Source organism: Hippopotamus amphibius, chromosome 4 (genome assembly GCF_030028045.1).
Source record: "Hippopotamus amphibius kiboko isolate mHipAmp2 chromosome 4, mHipAmp2.hap2, whole genome shotgun sequence".
NCBI classification, from domain to species: Eukaryota; Metazoa; Chordata; class Mammalia; order Artiodactyla; family Hippopotamidae; genus Hippopotamus; species Hippopotamus amphibius.
Window position 1 is genome coordinate 71,710,546 of NC_080189.1, and position 17,054 is coordinate 71,727,599.

Consider the following 17,054-nt stretch of genomic DNA (forward strand, 5'->3'; position numbering starts at 1 on the left):
AAAAGCATTCTGGATTATAAGAACAGCATATGCAAAGGCATGGAAGAATGAAGGATTTGTGTGGGTAATATCAAGAAATTATATGTTCATGAATTTTGAAAAAGAAAGTAAAGAATTAAGTTCCTAAGTCATTTTGTGGTCAGAACATGAATGGCCTTGGAGGCCATGGTTATTTGTTTTTGGCACTGATTTAAGAGTCCTGAAATAGGAAAGGTTCCATACCATGGGATGTCTGATGAACTTAGTGATATGGCCAATTGCAGAAGTTTGTACTTTAATTAGATGCCATTGCTATAAATATTTTTAATCAGTCAAAAATAAGTAAAGTATGTTTTGGGTGCTTGCTGTTTCTAAAATGTGGTAGTTGGCACCCAACTAGATTGAATTATGAAGTCAGAATTTAGTTGCAATATTAAAAAAAAAATGTTGCTATTTTCAGAAGCAAGCATCCCAATGTTCTCCTGATTTAACTTGGTGATAGGTAATAGTTTGGTATCGTAAATATCACTTGATCTTTGTGACAAGAAATGACCTTTCTGGGTTGATTTTCTGATGTCTGGTATAATTTTAATAGCATGTGGAAATTAGTCTTATTATAGCTCTCAAATGTAGTATCCATCTGGATGCTAACTATGACTATTAATTTTAGGTGATCAGAATCCCATTTATTTCCAAGGTGATAAATATGAAAGGTGCAGCTACATAAGAATGACACACACTAGTATAGTGTAATACTATGGTATACTGTATACTAGTAGTATAAAATAAATTAAAAATTTGAAGCATACCAAATAGCAAAGATTAGAATGCTAATTTTACTTAATTGGATTTCTCCCAGAATTTTTATTTTCATAGCCCTGTAGCCAAAAATAGTGTTTTTGTCTTGAAACTAAGATTTCTATTAAGAGTTTCTGGTCTTATAAATACCTTGTACATAGTTTGGTAAACATAGTATAGGTTAGCCAAGGTTATACAATTTGAAATACAAACCAGTATTTCAAAGTACGAGGGGGTCAAAAACTATGTGCACTCTGGCTGTAGAATTTATTTTAATTAACTTTTAGAAAAGACAAATACATCATTTTTTGACATAATCTCCTTGCTTTTCAATTCACTTTGTCCATCTGTCAACAAGCTTTTGTGTTCCCTCATTAAAAAACATTTTAGGCTGAGCTGCAAGCCACAAATGTACTGCTGTCTTCACTTCTTCATCAGAAGTGAATCTTCATCCTCATCCTCATAGGGCTGCTTTCAGGGGACCAAAGAGGTGAAAGTCCAGTGGAGCAAGATCAGGACTATAGGGAGGAGGCTTTAACACTTCAAAATGAAGTGTTTGCAGAGCGTCGACAGTGTGGGCGGAAGTGTGCAGACATGCATTGTCATGCAAGATCACAACACCCTTGGATAGCAGTCCTCTGCATTTAATCTGAAGTTCAGGCTTCAGCTCTTCAATAAGCATCTCACTGTAACAAGCACTGTTGATTGTTGAACCTTTGAGCCATGGCTGATTTGCAAATGATTTGCCACATAATCCACTGTCCCTCATCTTTTCGACAGAATCATTTCACATGTACACTCGATGTTGTCATCAGCCATTGACGTGGACGGGCATCGGGCTCCTTCTTGATGGGTAACACTTGTAAGACCTTTCTTGAACTTCTCTATCCATTCATACACACTTCTTCGTGACTGAACACTTTCTCCATACTGCGCACAAAGTCTTCAGTAAATAACGGCACCAGGTATACCCTAAGAGCACAAGAAATGAATCACTGCACGCCGCTCTTCTTTCACACAGATCACATGTGGGGCATCCATTTTTGCTGGCACCACAGTTACAAATGAACTGATGTAACACCTGCACAGCAGTGACTAGACAGACAGTAGCCTTGAACAGAAAACGCTGATAAGACAGTGTGGCCAACAGAAGTTTTAATATAACCAGAGTGCGGATAATTTTTGACTCACTCTCGTAGACGCTGTTAAAAAGAAAAAATGGTCTTTTCATACCTTGAATATTAAGTGGTCTTCAGGCTATTACCAAGTTTAATTATTTTCATTTTGAGAAACTGTAATAATAATGCTCAGTTTGAAATTGGACCCAAAATAGATAATTTATTTATATCTTTAGCCATTTAATCATGGCTTTGGAAAGGATGATCTTACCTACTGGTTCTCAAATTTATTGTGCATCAGAATCATTGAGAGGGCTTGTAAAATTCAGATTCCCCACAGATTTTCATTTAGTAATTCTGGCCCAATAAATTGCATTTCTAACAAGTTCCCAGATGATCCTGATACTCTGTAATCTCCTAAAAATAGAATAAATCATGGATCAACACATCCAATTTGAAAGGAAGAGTTAGAAAAGAAATGATTTTCAGTCAAAGCAAGGCCAACAATTCTAAAGGTTTTGTTGTAGTTGTTTTGTTTTCATATGGAAGTCTCCCTGGAATTTCTGCTATGTTTTCGCAGACCCTTTGGATCCAGGCAAGATTTCCTTAAGATCATTTAGTGACCAATTAGGTTGTTATAGTACAGAGGAATCATCTGTAAATTGAGTATCCACTATTTAATAAGAATTGATGATGTTCTTCCAAGAGACAGAAAATTCAGAAAAATAAGCTACCTAGTTCAAATAAAAATTAGTACATTATACTTTCCCTCTCCTTACTGTTCCTTGGGGGTCTAGGAATCAAGTCCGTTGCCTGCAGGCAAGTGTGTATAACTTTATTGACATGACAGTACTTTGATAAATGTGAGAATGGGAGAAGCAGCAACATGAGTGAGAAAGAATGAGTGGAGGACTTATAGCTCTTGGTGAGTAATTTGTAGCTTTCTTGTAAAGCACAATTCAGTATTTCAGGCAAACAAGTTTTAAATCTTATTGCATCTAGATTCTAGAACCATAAGATTTGCTACTGTGCGTGAAAAGTCTGTGCTTGACTACAGACGAACAGAGGATGTATTACTGTGGTAGAATAAACAGGTTATACTACCTTCTTTGCTTTTTTCCAGTGGAGTCTTCAATCATTTTGTTTGTGGAAATATTTTGATGCCATATAGATATTTTTAATCTATAATTTAAAATTTTAATTAAAACTGAATTTAAATATTTAATCTTTTTTTGGTTTTGTTTTGCCCATATACCCATAAAAAGAGTTGGAATTATCATAATTACTTTTGAATGACATTTTGCATTAGGATTCGATGCCTATTCCCATTTTTTATTAAATTGGGATTCTGGTTTTTTGCCCTATTTTTCACTTATTTAAATAAATGTAAAATATATTTAAATCAATTTCCAAAACATTTATTAAATTGAATTAAAATTTGTTATATTAAAATTTTAAAAACTGACCATCTATTCTAGCCTGACATTTGTATTAGCTTCTTACAGTTCTTATAAAATTTATCTTTTTTCCTAGTCAGTAAAATTAGTTTTTCAAACACCCAGAAAGAAACTTAGTCACATTTCTTTACTAACATTGTTGAGATGATGTGAGAAGAATTACCTCAACATTTGTAATATTTAAATTCTTGGATAATAGAGGTAATCACTTGGTGGTGGGTTTAATAATGCCATTTTTTTCTCCCAGAAACAAGTGGTATCTATTTTATGATAAACGTCCAATGTCTTTTCACTCTAAGTTTTCATTATCAAGAGTTGAAAGACAAGACTGCTAATGGCAAAAAATGCTGAAAGAATACAGGGATGAAATATAAATAAACCTCAAATTAAATAACTTGGTCAAAATGAAGACCCATTATTTATATTATTCTATGTGGATTGCCCTCTCCTGGTACCTCTGAGAATGGAGAACTACTAACTCTTTTGAGTTTTACTTTATTTTACTTTTTATGATTATAAAAGCTTGGAGACTATTTTTGTAAATTGTTGTTTGAGGGCATAATTTAAATGTAAAATGACAAGAGATGTATATTATGTCAATACAGATGGTCCCCAATGTCAGTGATTTCTGTAACCAAACCAAGTTTATCCTGCCCGACGCACAGCAAGCCAGAACAGTGAAACACTGGAGGTTTGCAGCCAAGAGAGGGCTTATTCGAAAGGCAGCCCCGCAAGGAGATGGGAGAACAAATCTCAGAGGTCAAGGGCTAGGGGTATTGATGGGATAAAGAATAAAGAAGCAGGGCTGTCTGAGGCATGGGGACTGTGGGGAGCATGGGGAAAGGTGATTAGAAAAAGGTGCAGTAATTGTCTTTAGGTACAGGTGTAACAAAGCTATAGGTCTCTGCAAGTTCAAAAGGTCACCTCGCGGACAACTCGACTTGACTATTTGAATAGTCTGTGGTCCTACCCAGTCTTAACCACCTCAACTCAAACCACACGCAGCTGACTCCAAGTTCCTGGAAAACTACTCAGGCAAACATCTTATTGTTTAGGCCACGTGCTCTTGGAGGACGTGCAAATCTTAAAACACCTTGACTAGTTGAGGCAGGTGAAATGGATTTGACTAATAATCATTACACATGGTTTCAGTTCCATTTATGTTTTGGCAGCTTTACTATGGAGCAAAAACAATACGCATTCAGGAAGAAACCATAGTTGAAATTTTGATATTCTCTGGAGATGCTGGGCAGCAGGAGTGAGCCACAGCTCCTAGTCAGCCACAGTGATCACTGGCTGAATAACGGATACACTTAAAACCATCCTGTTTTTCACTTTCAGCACAGTATTCAATGAATTACATGAGATATTCAATAGTATATTATAAAACATGCTTTGCGTTAGATGCTTGTGTCCAACCGTAGGCTTCTATAAGTGTTCTGAGCATGTTTAAAGTAGGCTAGGATAAGCTATGATGTTTGGTAGGTTGGATATATTAAATGCATTTTGACTTAATTATGTTTTTTCATTTGGGGGTTTATTGGGAAGCAACCCCATCTTAACTCAAGGAAGAGCTGTACTAGGATATTTATTGTCCCTCTTAATATGTTTGTCACTGATTTTATATATTCTATTTAAAACCACTCTGAGACAATTAAGAGTGATTCTATTTTTCATAAGTAGGTAATATTAAAATTTATTCTGAATATCTCAGATAATTATCATTGTAAGAGACAAAGTGGTGGACTCGAGAACATGAATGCTAGACCTACTTGGCTAGACTACCTGTTAGAACGAGTCTCTTTAGTCATAACTCCATTAATGAGTGCTTTTGCATCCTTCATGACCCTCAGAAAGTCTCTTTCTTCATGTGTAAAATAGGGAGATCATTGTACTAGATGAGTAGATTTCAATTATTTTTTTCCTTCCAGTTGTACTGATATAATTGACATACAGCACTGTATGTTTAAGGTGTAGGGTTTGACTTATATACATCGTCAATGATTACCACAATAAGTTTAGTGAGCAATCATCTAATATACCATCTAATATAGATACAAAATAAAATGAAAAGAAAAAAATTTTTTTGTGAGGAGAACTCGGGGTTTACTCTAACAACTTTCATATAGCACACAACAATGTTAATTATATTAATCATATTAATTATGTATCATATAATAATAATATAACTATTATGTTGTACATTTCATCCCTAGTACTTATTATCTTATAACTGGAACTTTATACCTTTTGCCCACCTTCATCCATTTCCCTTTCCCCTACCCCTCACCTCTGGTAATCACAAATTTGATCTCTTTTTTTTAAGGAGTTTATTTGTCTTCAAAGTATGATTGACTTACAACACTATGTTAGTTCCTGGTGCACAACATAATGATTTGATATTTCTATACATCATGAAATAATAGCAACAATAAGTCTAGTTACCACCTGTCACCAAACACTGTATTTTTTTCCTTAGTTTTTTTTCTTAATATAAGAAGTCATTATTCAAAAGAAATCTTACATACCCAAATGTAAACAGATGAAAATGAGTCTGCCCTGGTTCAGAGAAGAACCTCTTCTGGAGAACACTGTGAATCAACTTCCAGTTACCTTGGTATCCCCAGGGGACAGAGAGTTGGACATCATTATAATGTCCTCCCAGGTCTAAAATACTGTGGTTGGTTACATAATTTCTGAGATAAATTGCCAGATCCGCAGTATTTCTGTCCCTGGAATTTTATACACCAGTTTCTTAACTGAGTGAAAGTTTACTTGTAATAGCAGATGGAATTAAACAGTTTTTCTCTTTGACAGGAACATAAGACTTTCTTGTTTCGCTTATGTCAAATGTAATTTGGAATAACATTTTTAAAAAATCTTGTAATTTATCTGTTCAAATATAATTACGTAGTAAATAGGAGTTAATCTATGAAAGAAGGAAAATTCAGTGCCATTTTCTTCAGCAGTGAGTTATCTGCCTAATGACTTAACATGCTTCCTCCTTTTCACCAAAACTCTGTGTATCTCCTTGTTCTCTTTCTTCTGCCCCACTTTCTGGTTGATCAAGATCCCTCCTTCATCTGATCATCCTGGGAACCTTGAAATACTCTGCTGTTTCCCTTTCCTTCTCTGCTGCAACTAATGCCTTGGGAGTTTTATTTTTCTTGCTGATCTACTTTTAAGAAAGGAGAAGAGCTCCCATGACCAGTGGATTTTCACTTTTGGGTTTGCCCTTGGGAGTGGCTAGATACTAGCAACCCAATTTGTGATGCAAAATTTATTTCTCATATAGAAATGATGTTATAAGTGTACACCAGAGACCATAGAATTTTTAGTACTACATACTATAGCTCATTTACTTTATAGGTGAATTCCAATTTGTGTTCGTCAAGGAATCTATCAACAATTATCAATACTATTTCTATAGAAAAGTGAAGTCTTTATTTCACGCAATCAATGTAGTGATGAATGCAAAACATTCATACTTAGGGACTGACCATATTTATTTATTGATCCACAGGTACATATATTCAGTAATTCTGCACCATCCATAAGAAAAAAACAACATTTTATTTTCCTTTTGCAGGTGAACTAAAGTCAGCCTGAGAGGCTGAAACAGAGGGAACATTTTTAGGTCCAAGCTATGTGTGTGTGTACGCAGCGTGTGTGTATAATTTAGATATAAAAGACACTGAATGCAAAAAAATTGATAGGTGGTACTAAGATCACATTAAGATTTGTGAAATGGACAATTGCCTTACATAAATAGCAAGTAAAAAAATGAGGCTAGTCCTTCACAAATATTTTATTCTGGGGCGTGCTTGTTTTCCAAAACTACCTCTACTAAATCTCCTGTCAGTCTTGAAACTAGAAGGCAGAAAAGCTTCTAGTGCTACAGCCAACTGCAGTGTAGCCAGAGAAACAGGCAACAAAAATAGAACACCAGGATTGCTGTGCGTGGGTGAGGCAGAAACCACATTATGAGCAAAAGCTTCCAGTATTATTTTAGAACCAATACAGAGCTCTGCACTTCTCTCCTCTCTTTTCCAAAAACACATACTACAAAAATAAAATGAAGTGAATTGTATGTGCATTTGCCCTCTTAGGATTATGATTCTTAATTTTTTTTTCTCTTCCTTTCTTTGGAAGGGAATAGCCAGTATAGAAACACAGTGTGTAAAGCAAGCTTGGAGGGAGGAAAGGGTTAATTGCTTTTAAGGCCCTGCAATAGAGAATTATGGTTTGAAAGATAGAGGCTGGACAGCTGGGTTTGCTGGGGTATTTTTAAATGCATTAATGCAGGCTCCAATCACTCGGCCATGCTTGACCTATTTTTGGCTCAGGCCGACCATTGTTCTATTTCTGTGCCTGTGGGCCATGCTGTTGTTGATTCATATGCAAATAGATTATCACTAGCTTTAGCCAACTTGAGCTGAGAGAGACCAGAGAGGGGGAAGAGACACACACACAAACAGATAGGGGAAGGGCACCGGCTGAAGCCACTGGCAGGACTGACTGACGGTTCTTACAGCGAAACCCTAGCCGCCTGAGGAACTATAAGCCAGGTTTACTTGGTTTCTTTTTCCTGTGGGTAGAGTTAATATTTTTTTACTTATTCTGACAAAGCAATAACCCCAAAGCACATTCCTAGTTCTCACCTGCTTTTAGTTTCCGGGATAGCCTAAACTCCAGAGAGCCACAGCATCCACTCGGTCCTTTCTGCTTTGTACACAGGTTGGTGACATAGGAAAAGTGGCTAGGTCTTTTGAAAAGTGTGTGTCCCTCTTAACAGAAAGGACATCATTGTTGAAGTTGATCCTCCGCTGCTTTTCCTCGGGGAGGAGGCAGGACCAGCCAGGGTAGCTCCTGGGGCCCGTGCACTGAGCAGCGATGAATCTTTCATGTAGCTGAAGTAAGAGTGATTGGAATATGCTGCAGACAATTTACGAGACTGACTCGTGTTTTTCTTCAGATGGGGTGGCTGGACGAGAGCAGCTCTTGGCTCAGCAGAGAATGCACAGTATGATCAGCTCAGGTAAGACCCTTTTTCGTAACTGAGATATTTTACGTGTGAAAAGGGGCTGACTTGGGAAATGCAGTTCCGGAAAGCACCTCTCTTAAGGCTTTGCTGCTTTTTGGTGTTGATGTTGCTATTTTCTTGGTGCATCTGGAGGGTTTAACTTAGATCCCTTCCATTACTGTTTCTGTGCATATTCAGTCTGCTCAGGGACAGCCTGCTTCTGAATGAAATCGCCAAGCTTCTGATGAAGGATGGGATTGAGATAAGTAAAATGTAGTTGGGGGTGTTTTGTCTGACTATGCAACTAGAGAAAGGAGATCTGTACTGATTGTAAGCTATTCTGATGGGACTTTAAAAATCAGGTAAGTTCATATCAGGGCTGCAGCTTACATTGCAGCCTCCTCTAGCCGGATGATTTTATATTTACAGTGTGCTTACAGAAGCACATCTATTTATAGACCTACCTTCTGAAATGTGTTTGCTACAGGAGTTGTGAAGGTAGTTTTAATGTGCCTTTTTCTCCTCAGCCCAAAATGAAACTACTTATGAAATAAAATTATTATTAGCAGATGGTTATTTTAATTTTCTTCAAAACATTTGGGGAGTCTAGCATTGTCAGACAGTTGCAGTGGCATAACACACATATGAAGGTGTTATATGCAGGTGCAACGTTTTAAGGAATAACAGTAACAGATTACGATTCCTGGTTTCCCTGTGTATGTGCTTGTACCTTCAAGGAGCTTTGCTGATGGGAGTTGAAAGTTGTCAGCTTTATTAATTTCTATTTGTTAAAAGAGCAGACTCTCTGGGCAATAGCACACACTTGTAATTGTTGCTTTTTGTATTTGTTCCTTACAGCTAGTTCCTAAAGCTTGGGGGACTTTTTGTTTGGGTTCTCTTCAGAATGCTTCGATCTAAATTGGCTTAAAATTCTCCCTCACATCTGTGTTCCTGTGTGTGCTTAATCATAATTATAGATCACCTAAAAATCTACCACCTAGATTTCCATGGACAGAATATGGCATAAAGCAGCATTTATTTGGTAGAGCTAGATGGGAAAGAAATATTCCACAGGTTGGCATGATGTCTGTTTTAGTATTGAACGCCTTCTCATCTCTGCGTCTATGTTTGAAGCAAGTTTTCTTTAAACCTCGGTTAGGATGATTTTAAGATCCCTCTGTTGATCCCAGTTTTTCATGGAGTCAGAATAAAATAGCAATTTTGTGTAATTTGGTATTACACAAAATACTTGTGTGTTTATACTTAAGTAACAGGACTTATATTAATTAGTAGTGCCGGCTTATTGAGAGCAGACGTACCAGAATTTCAGTATGCTTTATTACCTCTGTAGCTGCAAAGTTGACAAAAGCCTGGGGAGGGGTTAGCCAGTGTGTCTCTGGTGGAACTGGTTGCTTAGCATTTTATTTTTAAACACCCACCAATTCTATTAAAATTACTATTTTAGATGTCCTTTCAGTACTACACTTTATCGTTTTAGTCCTTACTTCTGTGTTACAAGTTTACTATTTCTTTCACATGGTAGAAACAAAGCTGTGCCTTTCAAGCAGAGGCCGTCTGCTGGCTTTGAACCTTGCTACAGGTGTTTGCAAGCTTCACTATTTCTCAGTGTCTTTGATAATCATACATAAATTTACTCCAACTTCAGTTGAGATTGTCATTTTGCTGACATTTAATGATTTTTACACAAAGCAGCAATAGTTTCAAGCAGGGAAGTGCTTGAGACTGCCTGTGCTATTGTCAGTTTTACACGAAACAACATTTAAGCACCCGCTATTAAATGAAAAGTGATGTCAATTGACATCAACTCCCAAATCTGTCTGGTATAAATAAGGAAACTCCAAGTTCTATTTATTTTTCAAATTTGAAAGATAAAAATATTTGCATTCTTCCCACCATGTCCTGTAACATTTGATTTTATTATTTAATATATAACATTTAATATGTAACATTTAATATATTATTATATGCCCTTAAACTTAATTCCCCTTGTCTTTATTAGATATTTCTGAGGCAGTGGCTCTCAGAGGTGGCATGACCAGGAGTATTTTACCAAATACTGATGCCTGGGGTCTATCCCTAGTGTTTCTGATTTAAATAGTATTAGAAACATCCTGGATATTGAGAATTTTTAAATCCTAATTCTAATATGCAGCAAACTTTGGGTATCACTGATTTAGGGGGAGGGAGAAGTGATAGGGATGCTGCTGACCTATGTCAGTAGGGTTTGCCCTTTAAGTTACTTGCTAAATTAAGGGTGTGTTTGCATACATTTAGCTATAAATCTTGTTCCACTCCCTTTGGACGGGTGGCATGGATGTGACTGATAGGCTTGGAAATGGATGGAGTCTTTAGATCTGAAAGAGAAAAAGATATATTGTAGCAGCGCTGTGTAGAGGGAGCACTGTTGCAGGAGTGGAGAGCTCTGCTCTCTAGCGAGAGCTCTGCTGCTAACCAGTTGTGGAACTGGTTTACTCACCTGTAAACTGAAGAATAATGATGTCCTCTTGCTTACCTGGTGGCACTCCTGTGAAGTTCAAAGGTAACATGTCATTGACGTGTGCACTCACTGTTGTTATTACTATTTTTAGTGAATGAACCTGGGTTTCTGGCTCTTCTATACCAAGGTCTATCTTGCTGAAAGAGCCAGAAGAGGTAGATTGTATGTCACATGGGGGAATGGCTTTTTGTTTTGATAAATTTTCTTTAGTTATCATATAAATCAGCTTTTTGGTTTGTTTTGTTTTCCTGGTCTGATAAGAATTAAATTCTTTCCTTGGGCAAATGGTAACTTTAAATCAGAGTAGCATGTATGTGTGTGTTTCCTGTGGAATGTCTTCTTACCTAATAATCAAAGGCAAAGAAGTTGCAGAATATGTAATTGAACAGTGAAACCCCAAGAGCGGATTTCTTGAGATTAATGGTTTAAAAAGCTTTGTTTTGTCGTTAGTCGTTGCTTTAGAGTTCCCATTTGTTTTTGTAGTTGTGTTGCGTGTGACTTTTTTCTTCAGACCTCTTTATATACTGTTAAATTGCAAGTGTTTTATACGGTTCCCATTTTTTTCCTAATACTGACCCAGCCAGGCTAGACATCTAAGGTAGAATTAGGTTCTACAATGTGATCTGATAATACCTTTTTAATAAAAAGCTTTATAATATTGAATCTTGGAATTCAGCATGAGTGACACATTTTGCCAGGGCAGTCTCCACTTTTATGGCTTGTGTGGGCCAATATAAGTGATAACTGGTAGAAGCTGAAGCATGTACAAACATTGACTCAGGTCACTCAGCAGTAGCTGGCAGGATTCGGGGTGTTCTCCTGTTGCCAGGCTTGTTGTTTAATGCGTTGGACAACAGAGCTATCCAGACAATATTGGAATGATTTTTATGAAAGAATTTCCTTGAGTTTGTACAGCATCATTGTAAAATACATTTACAATAAGGAAAACTCGTATTTTCACTGTGCATTCTTATTTTAGGGTATAAAAGAAAAACATTTAAATCTAAATTCTGAATTTCTTTTAAGGAAAATGTCTCTTCACCCTTTCAGAATCCTTTTATCTCCTTGGTGTGTATTGTCGAGGGAAAATGAACATTTTAGATTCAGTAGTCATTTATGTCTACTTGGAAAGCAGAATCTAATTATGAAAATGTAAGTCTGTGAAATGCTCCTGTCATGTCAAGAATCACTTCTGGTATTCCCCATAATTACTATTTTTGCCATTCTCTAACTCAGGTTATCTTCACTTACAAGGCTGTTATCAACTGAAATATTTGATAGGTAGCAATCAAAAAGCTAGTTATAAGTAGGCCCATTGAGAATGGGGACAAGAATGAGTATTTTATTTTTCTGTGGGTGACACAGGTGGCATCATTGTTGTTATGTTCTTTAAGTAAGAAAATTCAGTAAAACTCCTCAGAAGAATATAATAAACCCAAATTCTGAATTTAAAATGGTGATGTTTGATTTTGGAAATGAGAAATTTGAAAATGTACTACATAATGTCTCACCATTGAGACATAATGAAGTGATCCTAAAATACTATAAGCCAGCAACCCCACCCCCACCCCCATACACAATACTCAGCATTAACTGAGCAAAGAAAATGACATGACCTAATGCAGCATATCTCAGAAACTGGGAAAAATGGAAGCAGGCATCTTTGATCAGAACAGAGAGACTTAACAGGGCCTGCATCCTGTTCCTTCTTAGAATTTTACTGACAAGATGACAACTTCCTGAAAATTCTCACTCACGTTCCCATATCTGGAGAGAAGCAAACTGGGTGGATAGCCTCAGGTTTTGGTGGTGCGGTGTTTTTTCTTGTGACGGAGAACTAGAAGAAGGGATTCTGGAAGAGAAACTGGTGAAATGGAGAAGGTGAACAAACGCTGCCTCTCTGGAGACATGAAGACTTCAGAGCAACACTCTAAATTGGAAAAATGACTCATCACTCTCTGCAATGAAATAACCTTCCCCAACTAATCTTACAGATCCCACCAAAGAAAAGACATCAACTTCACTGAATCCATGAAATTGTGTAATAGTTGCTCCCCACAAATAGAGCACCTTAATAAGAACATAAATTCCATAAAACAAGAGCTCAAAGATGAGATGATATTGATAAAACAATAGAATAGGATGAGGAAGGATATTTTAGGTCTAGGGAAACAAATTTAGAATGAAAAAAGCATGATAATTATAGGACGAAAATACTCATTAAAAATAGCAGGAAACAGAATAGACACCCTTGAAAATCTTTACCAAGGAAGAGGAAAGGCTGGAGACAATCAGAGGGAATGAAAAACGAAAATGGATTAAAGCAATTGGAGAGAAGTCAATAGTAAGAAAGACAAAGACAAGGTAACAAAAAGATTATTAATGTCCCTGAAGTTTATATACCAAAATATTGAAACAAAAGATCATTTTGTAAAAATGAAGAAAGATTATTTCACTGAAAAGGAAAAAAAAGGAGAAAGAAATCTGCAGATTGAAAGAACTCCCATCTTTTAGGAAAATTTGCTGCAAGTAAGTGCTCGGCGCAGAGTCATATCCTAGCTGGGCTATTGAATTTCAAATGATAAATAATTCTTCAAGGGTTCAGGCAGGTAAAGCAAAGATCTACAGTGGGGGAGAGTGGGGAGGAAGGGAATGTATGAAACTTAAGAAAGCTTATCAAACTTATCCAGCACTCAATGCCAGAAGATAATGGAGAAAAATCACTGAAGCTGTAAAAGAAATGCAACTCAATGTTTCATTGAGGCATTTGTTATTAAATGGCAAGATGTTATTAAAGTATAGAGAAAATAGGTAGGCAAGTTAAACATTCTCAAACATGACCTAGACTGCTTGACAGGGAAACCCACACAATGGAAAAATGAGCTTTAAACAAAAGCAAAAACTGAAATTCAGTCAGAAGTGGAGAAAGCATAGTAAGGTTAATGGGGCAAAAACTGAATCCTTTCAAACAACCATGAGATTGTGGTTGTAGGACAGAAAGCAAATTTTATGAAGTAAGATAATGTAAAAATATTCATAAAGCTCTCATCAATATGAGACATTGGGGAGAGGTGAGATTCAGGGATGTGTGAAAGTGCTAATATCTTCTTTCTGAGCAGGGACAGACTCCCTGCTGATTAAAATAGAAACACATGGTTTAAAAAAAAAACAGCTCTAAACACTGATTTCTTTTTAATAATTTCTTCATTTAATCTTAGAGATATCTTTTGGAAATAGTACCTCATATAGGAAGGAAACATTTAGTATGCCTAGTCCCTTCAGTTACAGTTTTTCATTATTAAATTCATTTACATTTAATGTTTTTTAAATAAAAATAACTTTTGTGATATCTCATTTTATAAAAGTATATTTTATCTCTCTGTCTATCTCCCAGAATAATTCATATATAAATGAAGGAAATCAGAAAAAATTGTGTGCGTGTGGTGGTGATGGTAGGAGGGCTTTTGTTTTCATTGTCATGATTTTTTGCCTTGTATGAATTTTTATAATATGCGTATATTTTCTAAAGTGTTTTTTACACACCCACACATGAAGCCACTATGCCAAAATACTAACAGTGATTAACTGTAAGTAGTAGGTATATCAGCTAAGTTGTCTCCCATTGCAAGTAACAGAAAATCCTATTTGAAGTCACAGTGACAAGGGAATTTATCATTTAGTGAAATAGCATGGTAGTCAGGCAGCACCAAGAGGGTCAGTAATATCAACAGCAATCAGGTTCTTTAAACTGTTCTCTGCTGGCCTGCCAGCTGGTATCATACACAAGTCTTTTTCCTCCAATAGTCTCGAATTGCTCGTAGCCGTTCCATGCATTGTCTACATGAACAATAAATTCCAGAGACAGAGATGAGAGAACTTTTCTTCCTTGGATGTTTTCTTAAGGAAGGAAGTTCTTTTACCCAAAATTTCTCTAGCACGTTTCCTTTCACCTGCCCATATATTAGCAAGTCATTGAAAAGAAGAATGAGACCACTGTGTTAGCTCCTTAGGACCCTCCCTGAGCCAGGGAGGGTGGAGGCAACAGCTCATAATCTAGTTTCTATAACGAAGGAGAAAGGGTGAGCAGAAGGGACGTTACCTAGGTACCACAGTATTTTCTACAGTGTTTGTTGGTGATTGGAATTTTCTTCTTTGTAATTTTCTTTAGTTTTAATTTCTTAAAATATAAATAATTAAGTGAAGGAAGTGGTCTATGTAAATTTTTTTTTAGTTGAATTGTTACTTCATTTTCATGAAAATATGCATCTATTTAAACACTGATAAATTTTTTTTACTAGTATTGAATAGAAGTCCTTTCTTAGTACTATCAGTTGTTAGAAGGAGCCCCTAATACTGAAGAGATTGAAGTAATTGTGGAAAAAGACTGGATCCCTCTAGGTTGCAAGTCACTTTTTTAGAAAGGAGGAAAGTCAACATTGTGGACTGGTGCATTGCAGTCATTGATTAGAAATTTGAATTAAATATTTATTTATTGCTGGTTTCGAGGGCTACAGAAAATATTGAGAGAAATTTAATAATGTGTAAAGCTTTCAGTATATTAAAGGAGGGTTTTCTTTAAAATATTCAGAATGCAGTTTCTTTGCCAGTATGTTGTTATAGTTATTACATCTTCAGAGTAATGAACAATTTTAACAATCTGGGATGGTAACTGCATTTTAACATTTTTTTTTTCCTGAATTGGAATACTTTGAAAACAATTTAATTGGAATAAAAGCCCATGAAAATGACTTTTAAAACAAGCCTTCTCTAGATGAAATTCAAAGACATTTTGGCATGTGCTTCAAAACAGTGTGTCAGTGCCATGGTCTATCCCGTTCTTAAAAGGAAGTCGAAGTGCTAGTGGTTATTAGCTTGGGAGGCGAAATGCCCTTACCACGGGCAGTTTTCCCTTTTCTAATCTTGGGAAATTGACAGTCAGTATATGAAAGGACAAAAAAATACCTTGTTCCCACTAGTTTCATTCTTCTTCCACTAAGTCAGTTGCACAAAACAAATTTAATTTAAACAAGCGTTTTTACAGTACTAAACAATGTATACTTATGTTATCAAAGAACATTATGTTTAGGTCCTTCATGAATACAAAACTAAATCATTATTATGTTTTATAAAAAATATCAGTTCCATTAATTTATTTCTGTGTTAAATTTTCCATAGTGAAATAAGTGATGAGCCTTTTATGTATGGTGTTTTAAAAATACCCAATAATTAAATCCAATGAAAACTACATTTAAGGAAGAAGGAAATTTACCAAACCACAGAGTGCAACTAGTCATTTACTTATGATTAAACTCTTTGCATGTTGATAAGGTTGGAAATACCCCAGAACTTAACTTTCTTGCCTCTTCGCCTCATGGTCTACCACTTGTGTTTGAAATGTTCAATTCCTAATTTATATTCAATATTGACACAGTTGTAGCCATGTGAATGTCATTTTCAATTATTCGAGGTAAGTTTTGTTGGGTGGCTAAGACACGACATTTCCAAACTCGTTTAAAATATGAGAATGTCATGTAGTTTTTTCAGAGTTTGAAATTAAAAGCAAGCCAAAAAAGAAACCTGGGAAAATTTCACTGAATTTCCATGAAATTACATTGTGGCCTGGGAGATTTTGCTTTAATAGAAACATGTTTACCCAGAAAGTTTTCAGGGAACCCCACATAGGGTGAACTAGAAAAGCTCTTGGTGAATTGAACTCAATTTTAAGTTTTATTTGTGATGCTGTTTTTTGAATCTGTTTACAGATAGAATTCAAGTATGTATTTTGAGCCTGTGATTTTATATCAGGAACTACTCATTTTAGATTAGAAATAAAAATTATCACTATCAGTTAACATTTTTATGGTTTTTCTGCCACGTTCCACTCTGATCTAGTTGTTTAGTCTCAGTTTAGGAGGTCAGTGATTGGACCTATGTATTCTCACCTTTTTTTAAAAAAATCATTGTCATTCTTATTATTGATATAATAAGCGAATGTTTCAGACTTTTTTCTGTAGCTGGCATTGTTTTATCATTTAATCCTCTCCACAGCTTGAAGAGGTATATAGTAGTTGCAGAATATTTTGCAGATGAGGATATAGTTTCAGTGAACTTACTCATGGTCATCATGGCTAGAGGCTGGCAGGGTCGGGTATGAACTTGTG

At 36.0% G+C, this 17,054-nt stretch overlaps 1 protein-coding gene across 4 annotated transcripts in view; it reads left to right on the plus strand.

The window, feature by feature from the left end:
• HDAC9 (histone deacetylase 9) overlaps nt 1-17,054 on the plus strand; it is a 719,791-nt gene that overhangs the window by 190,812 nt on the left and 511,925 nt on the right. For all 4 annotated transcript variants that reach the window (XM_057730709.1, XM_057730710.1, XM_057730712.1 and 1 more), the window contains exon 2: nt 8,328-8,390. In XM_057730709.1, coding sequence (XP_057586692.1) covers nt 8,328-8,390 — 63 coding nt within the window. The remainder of the gene's footprint in view (nt 1-8,327; nt 8,391-17,054) is intronic.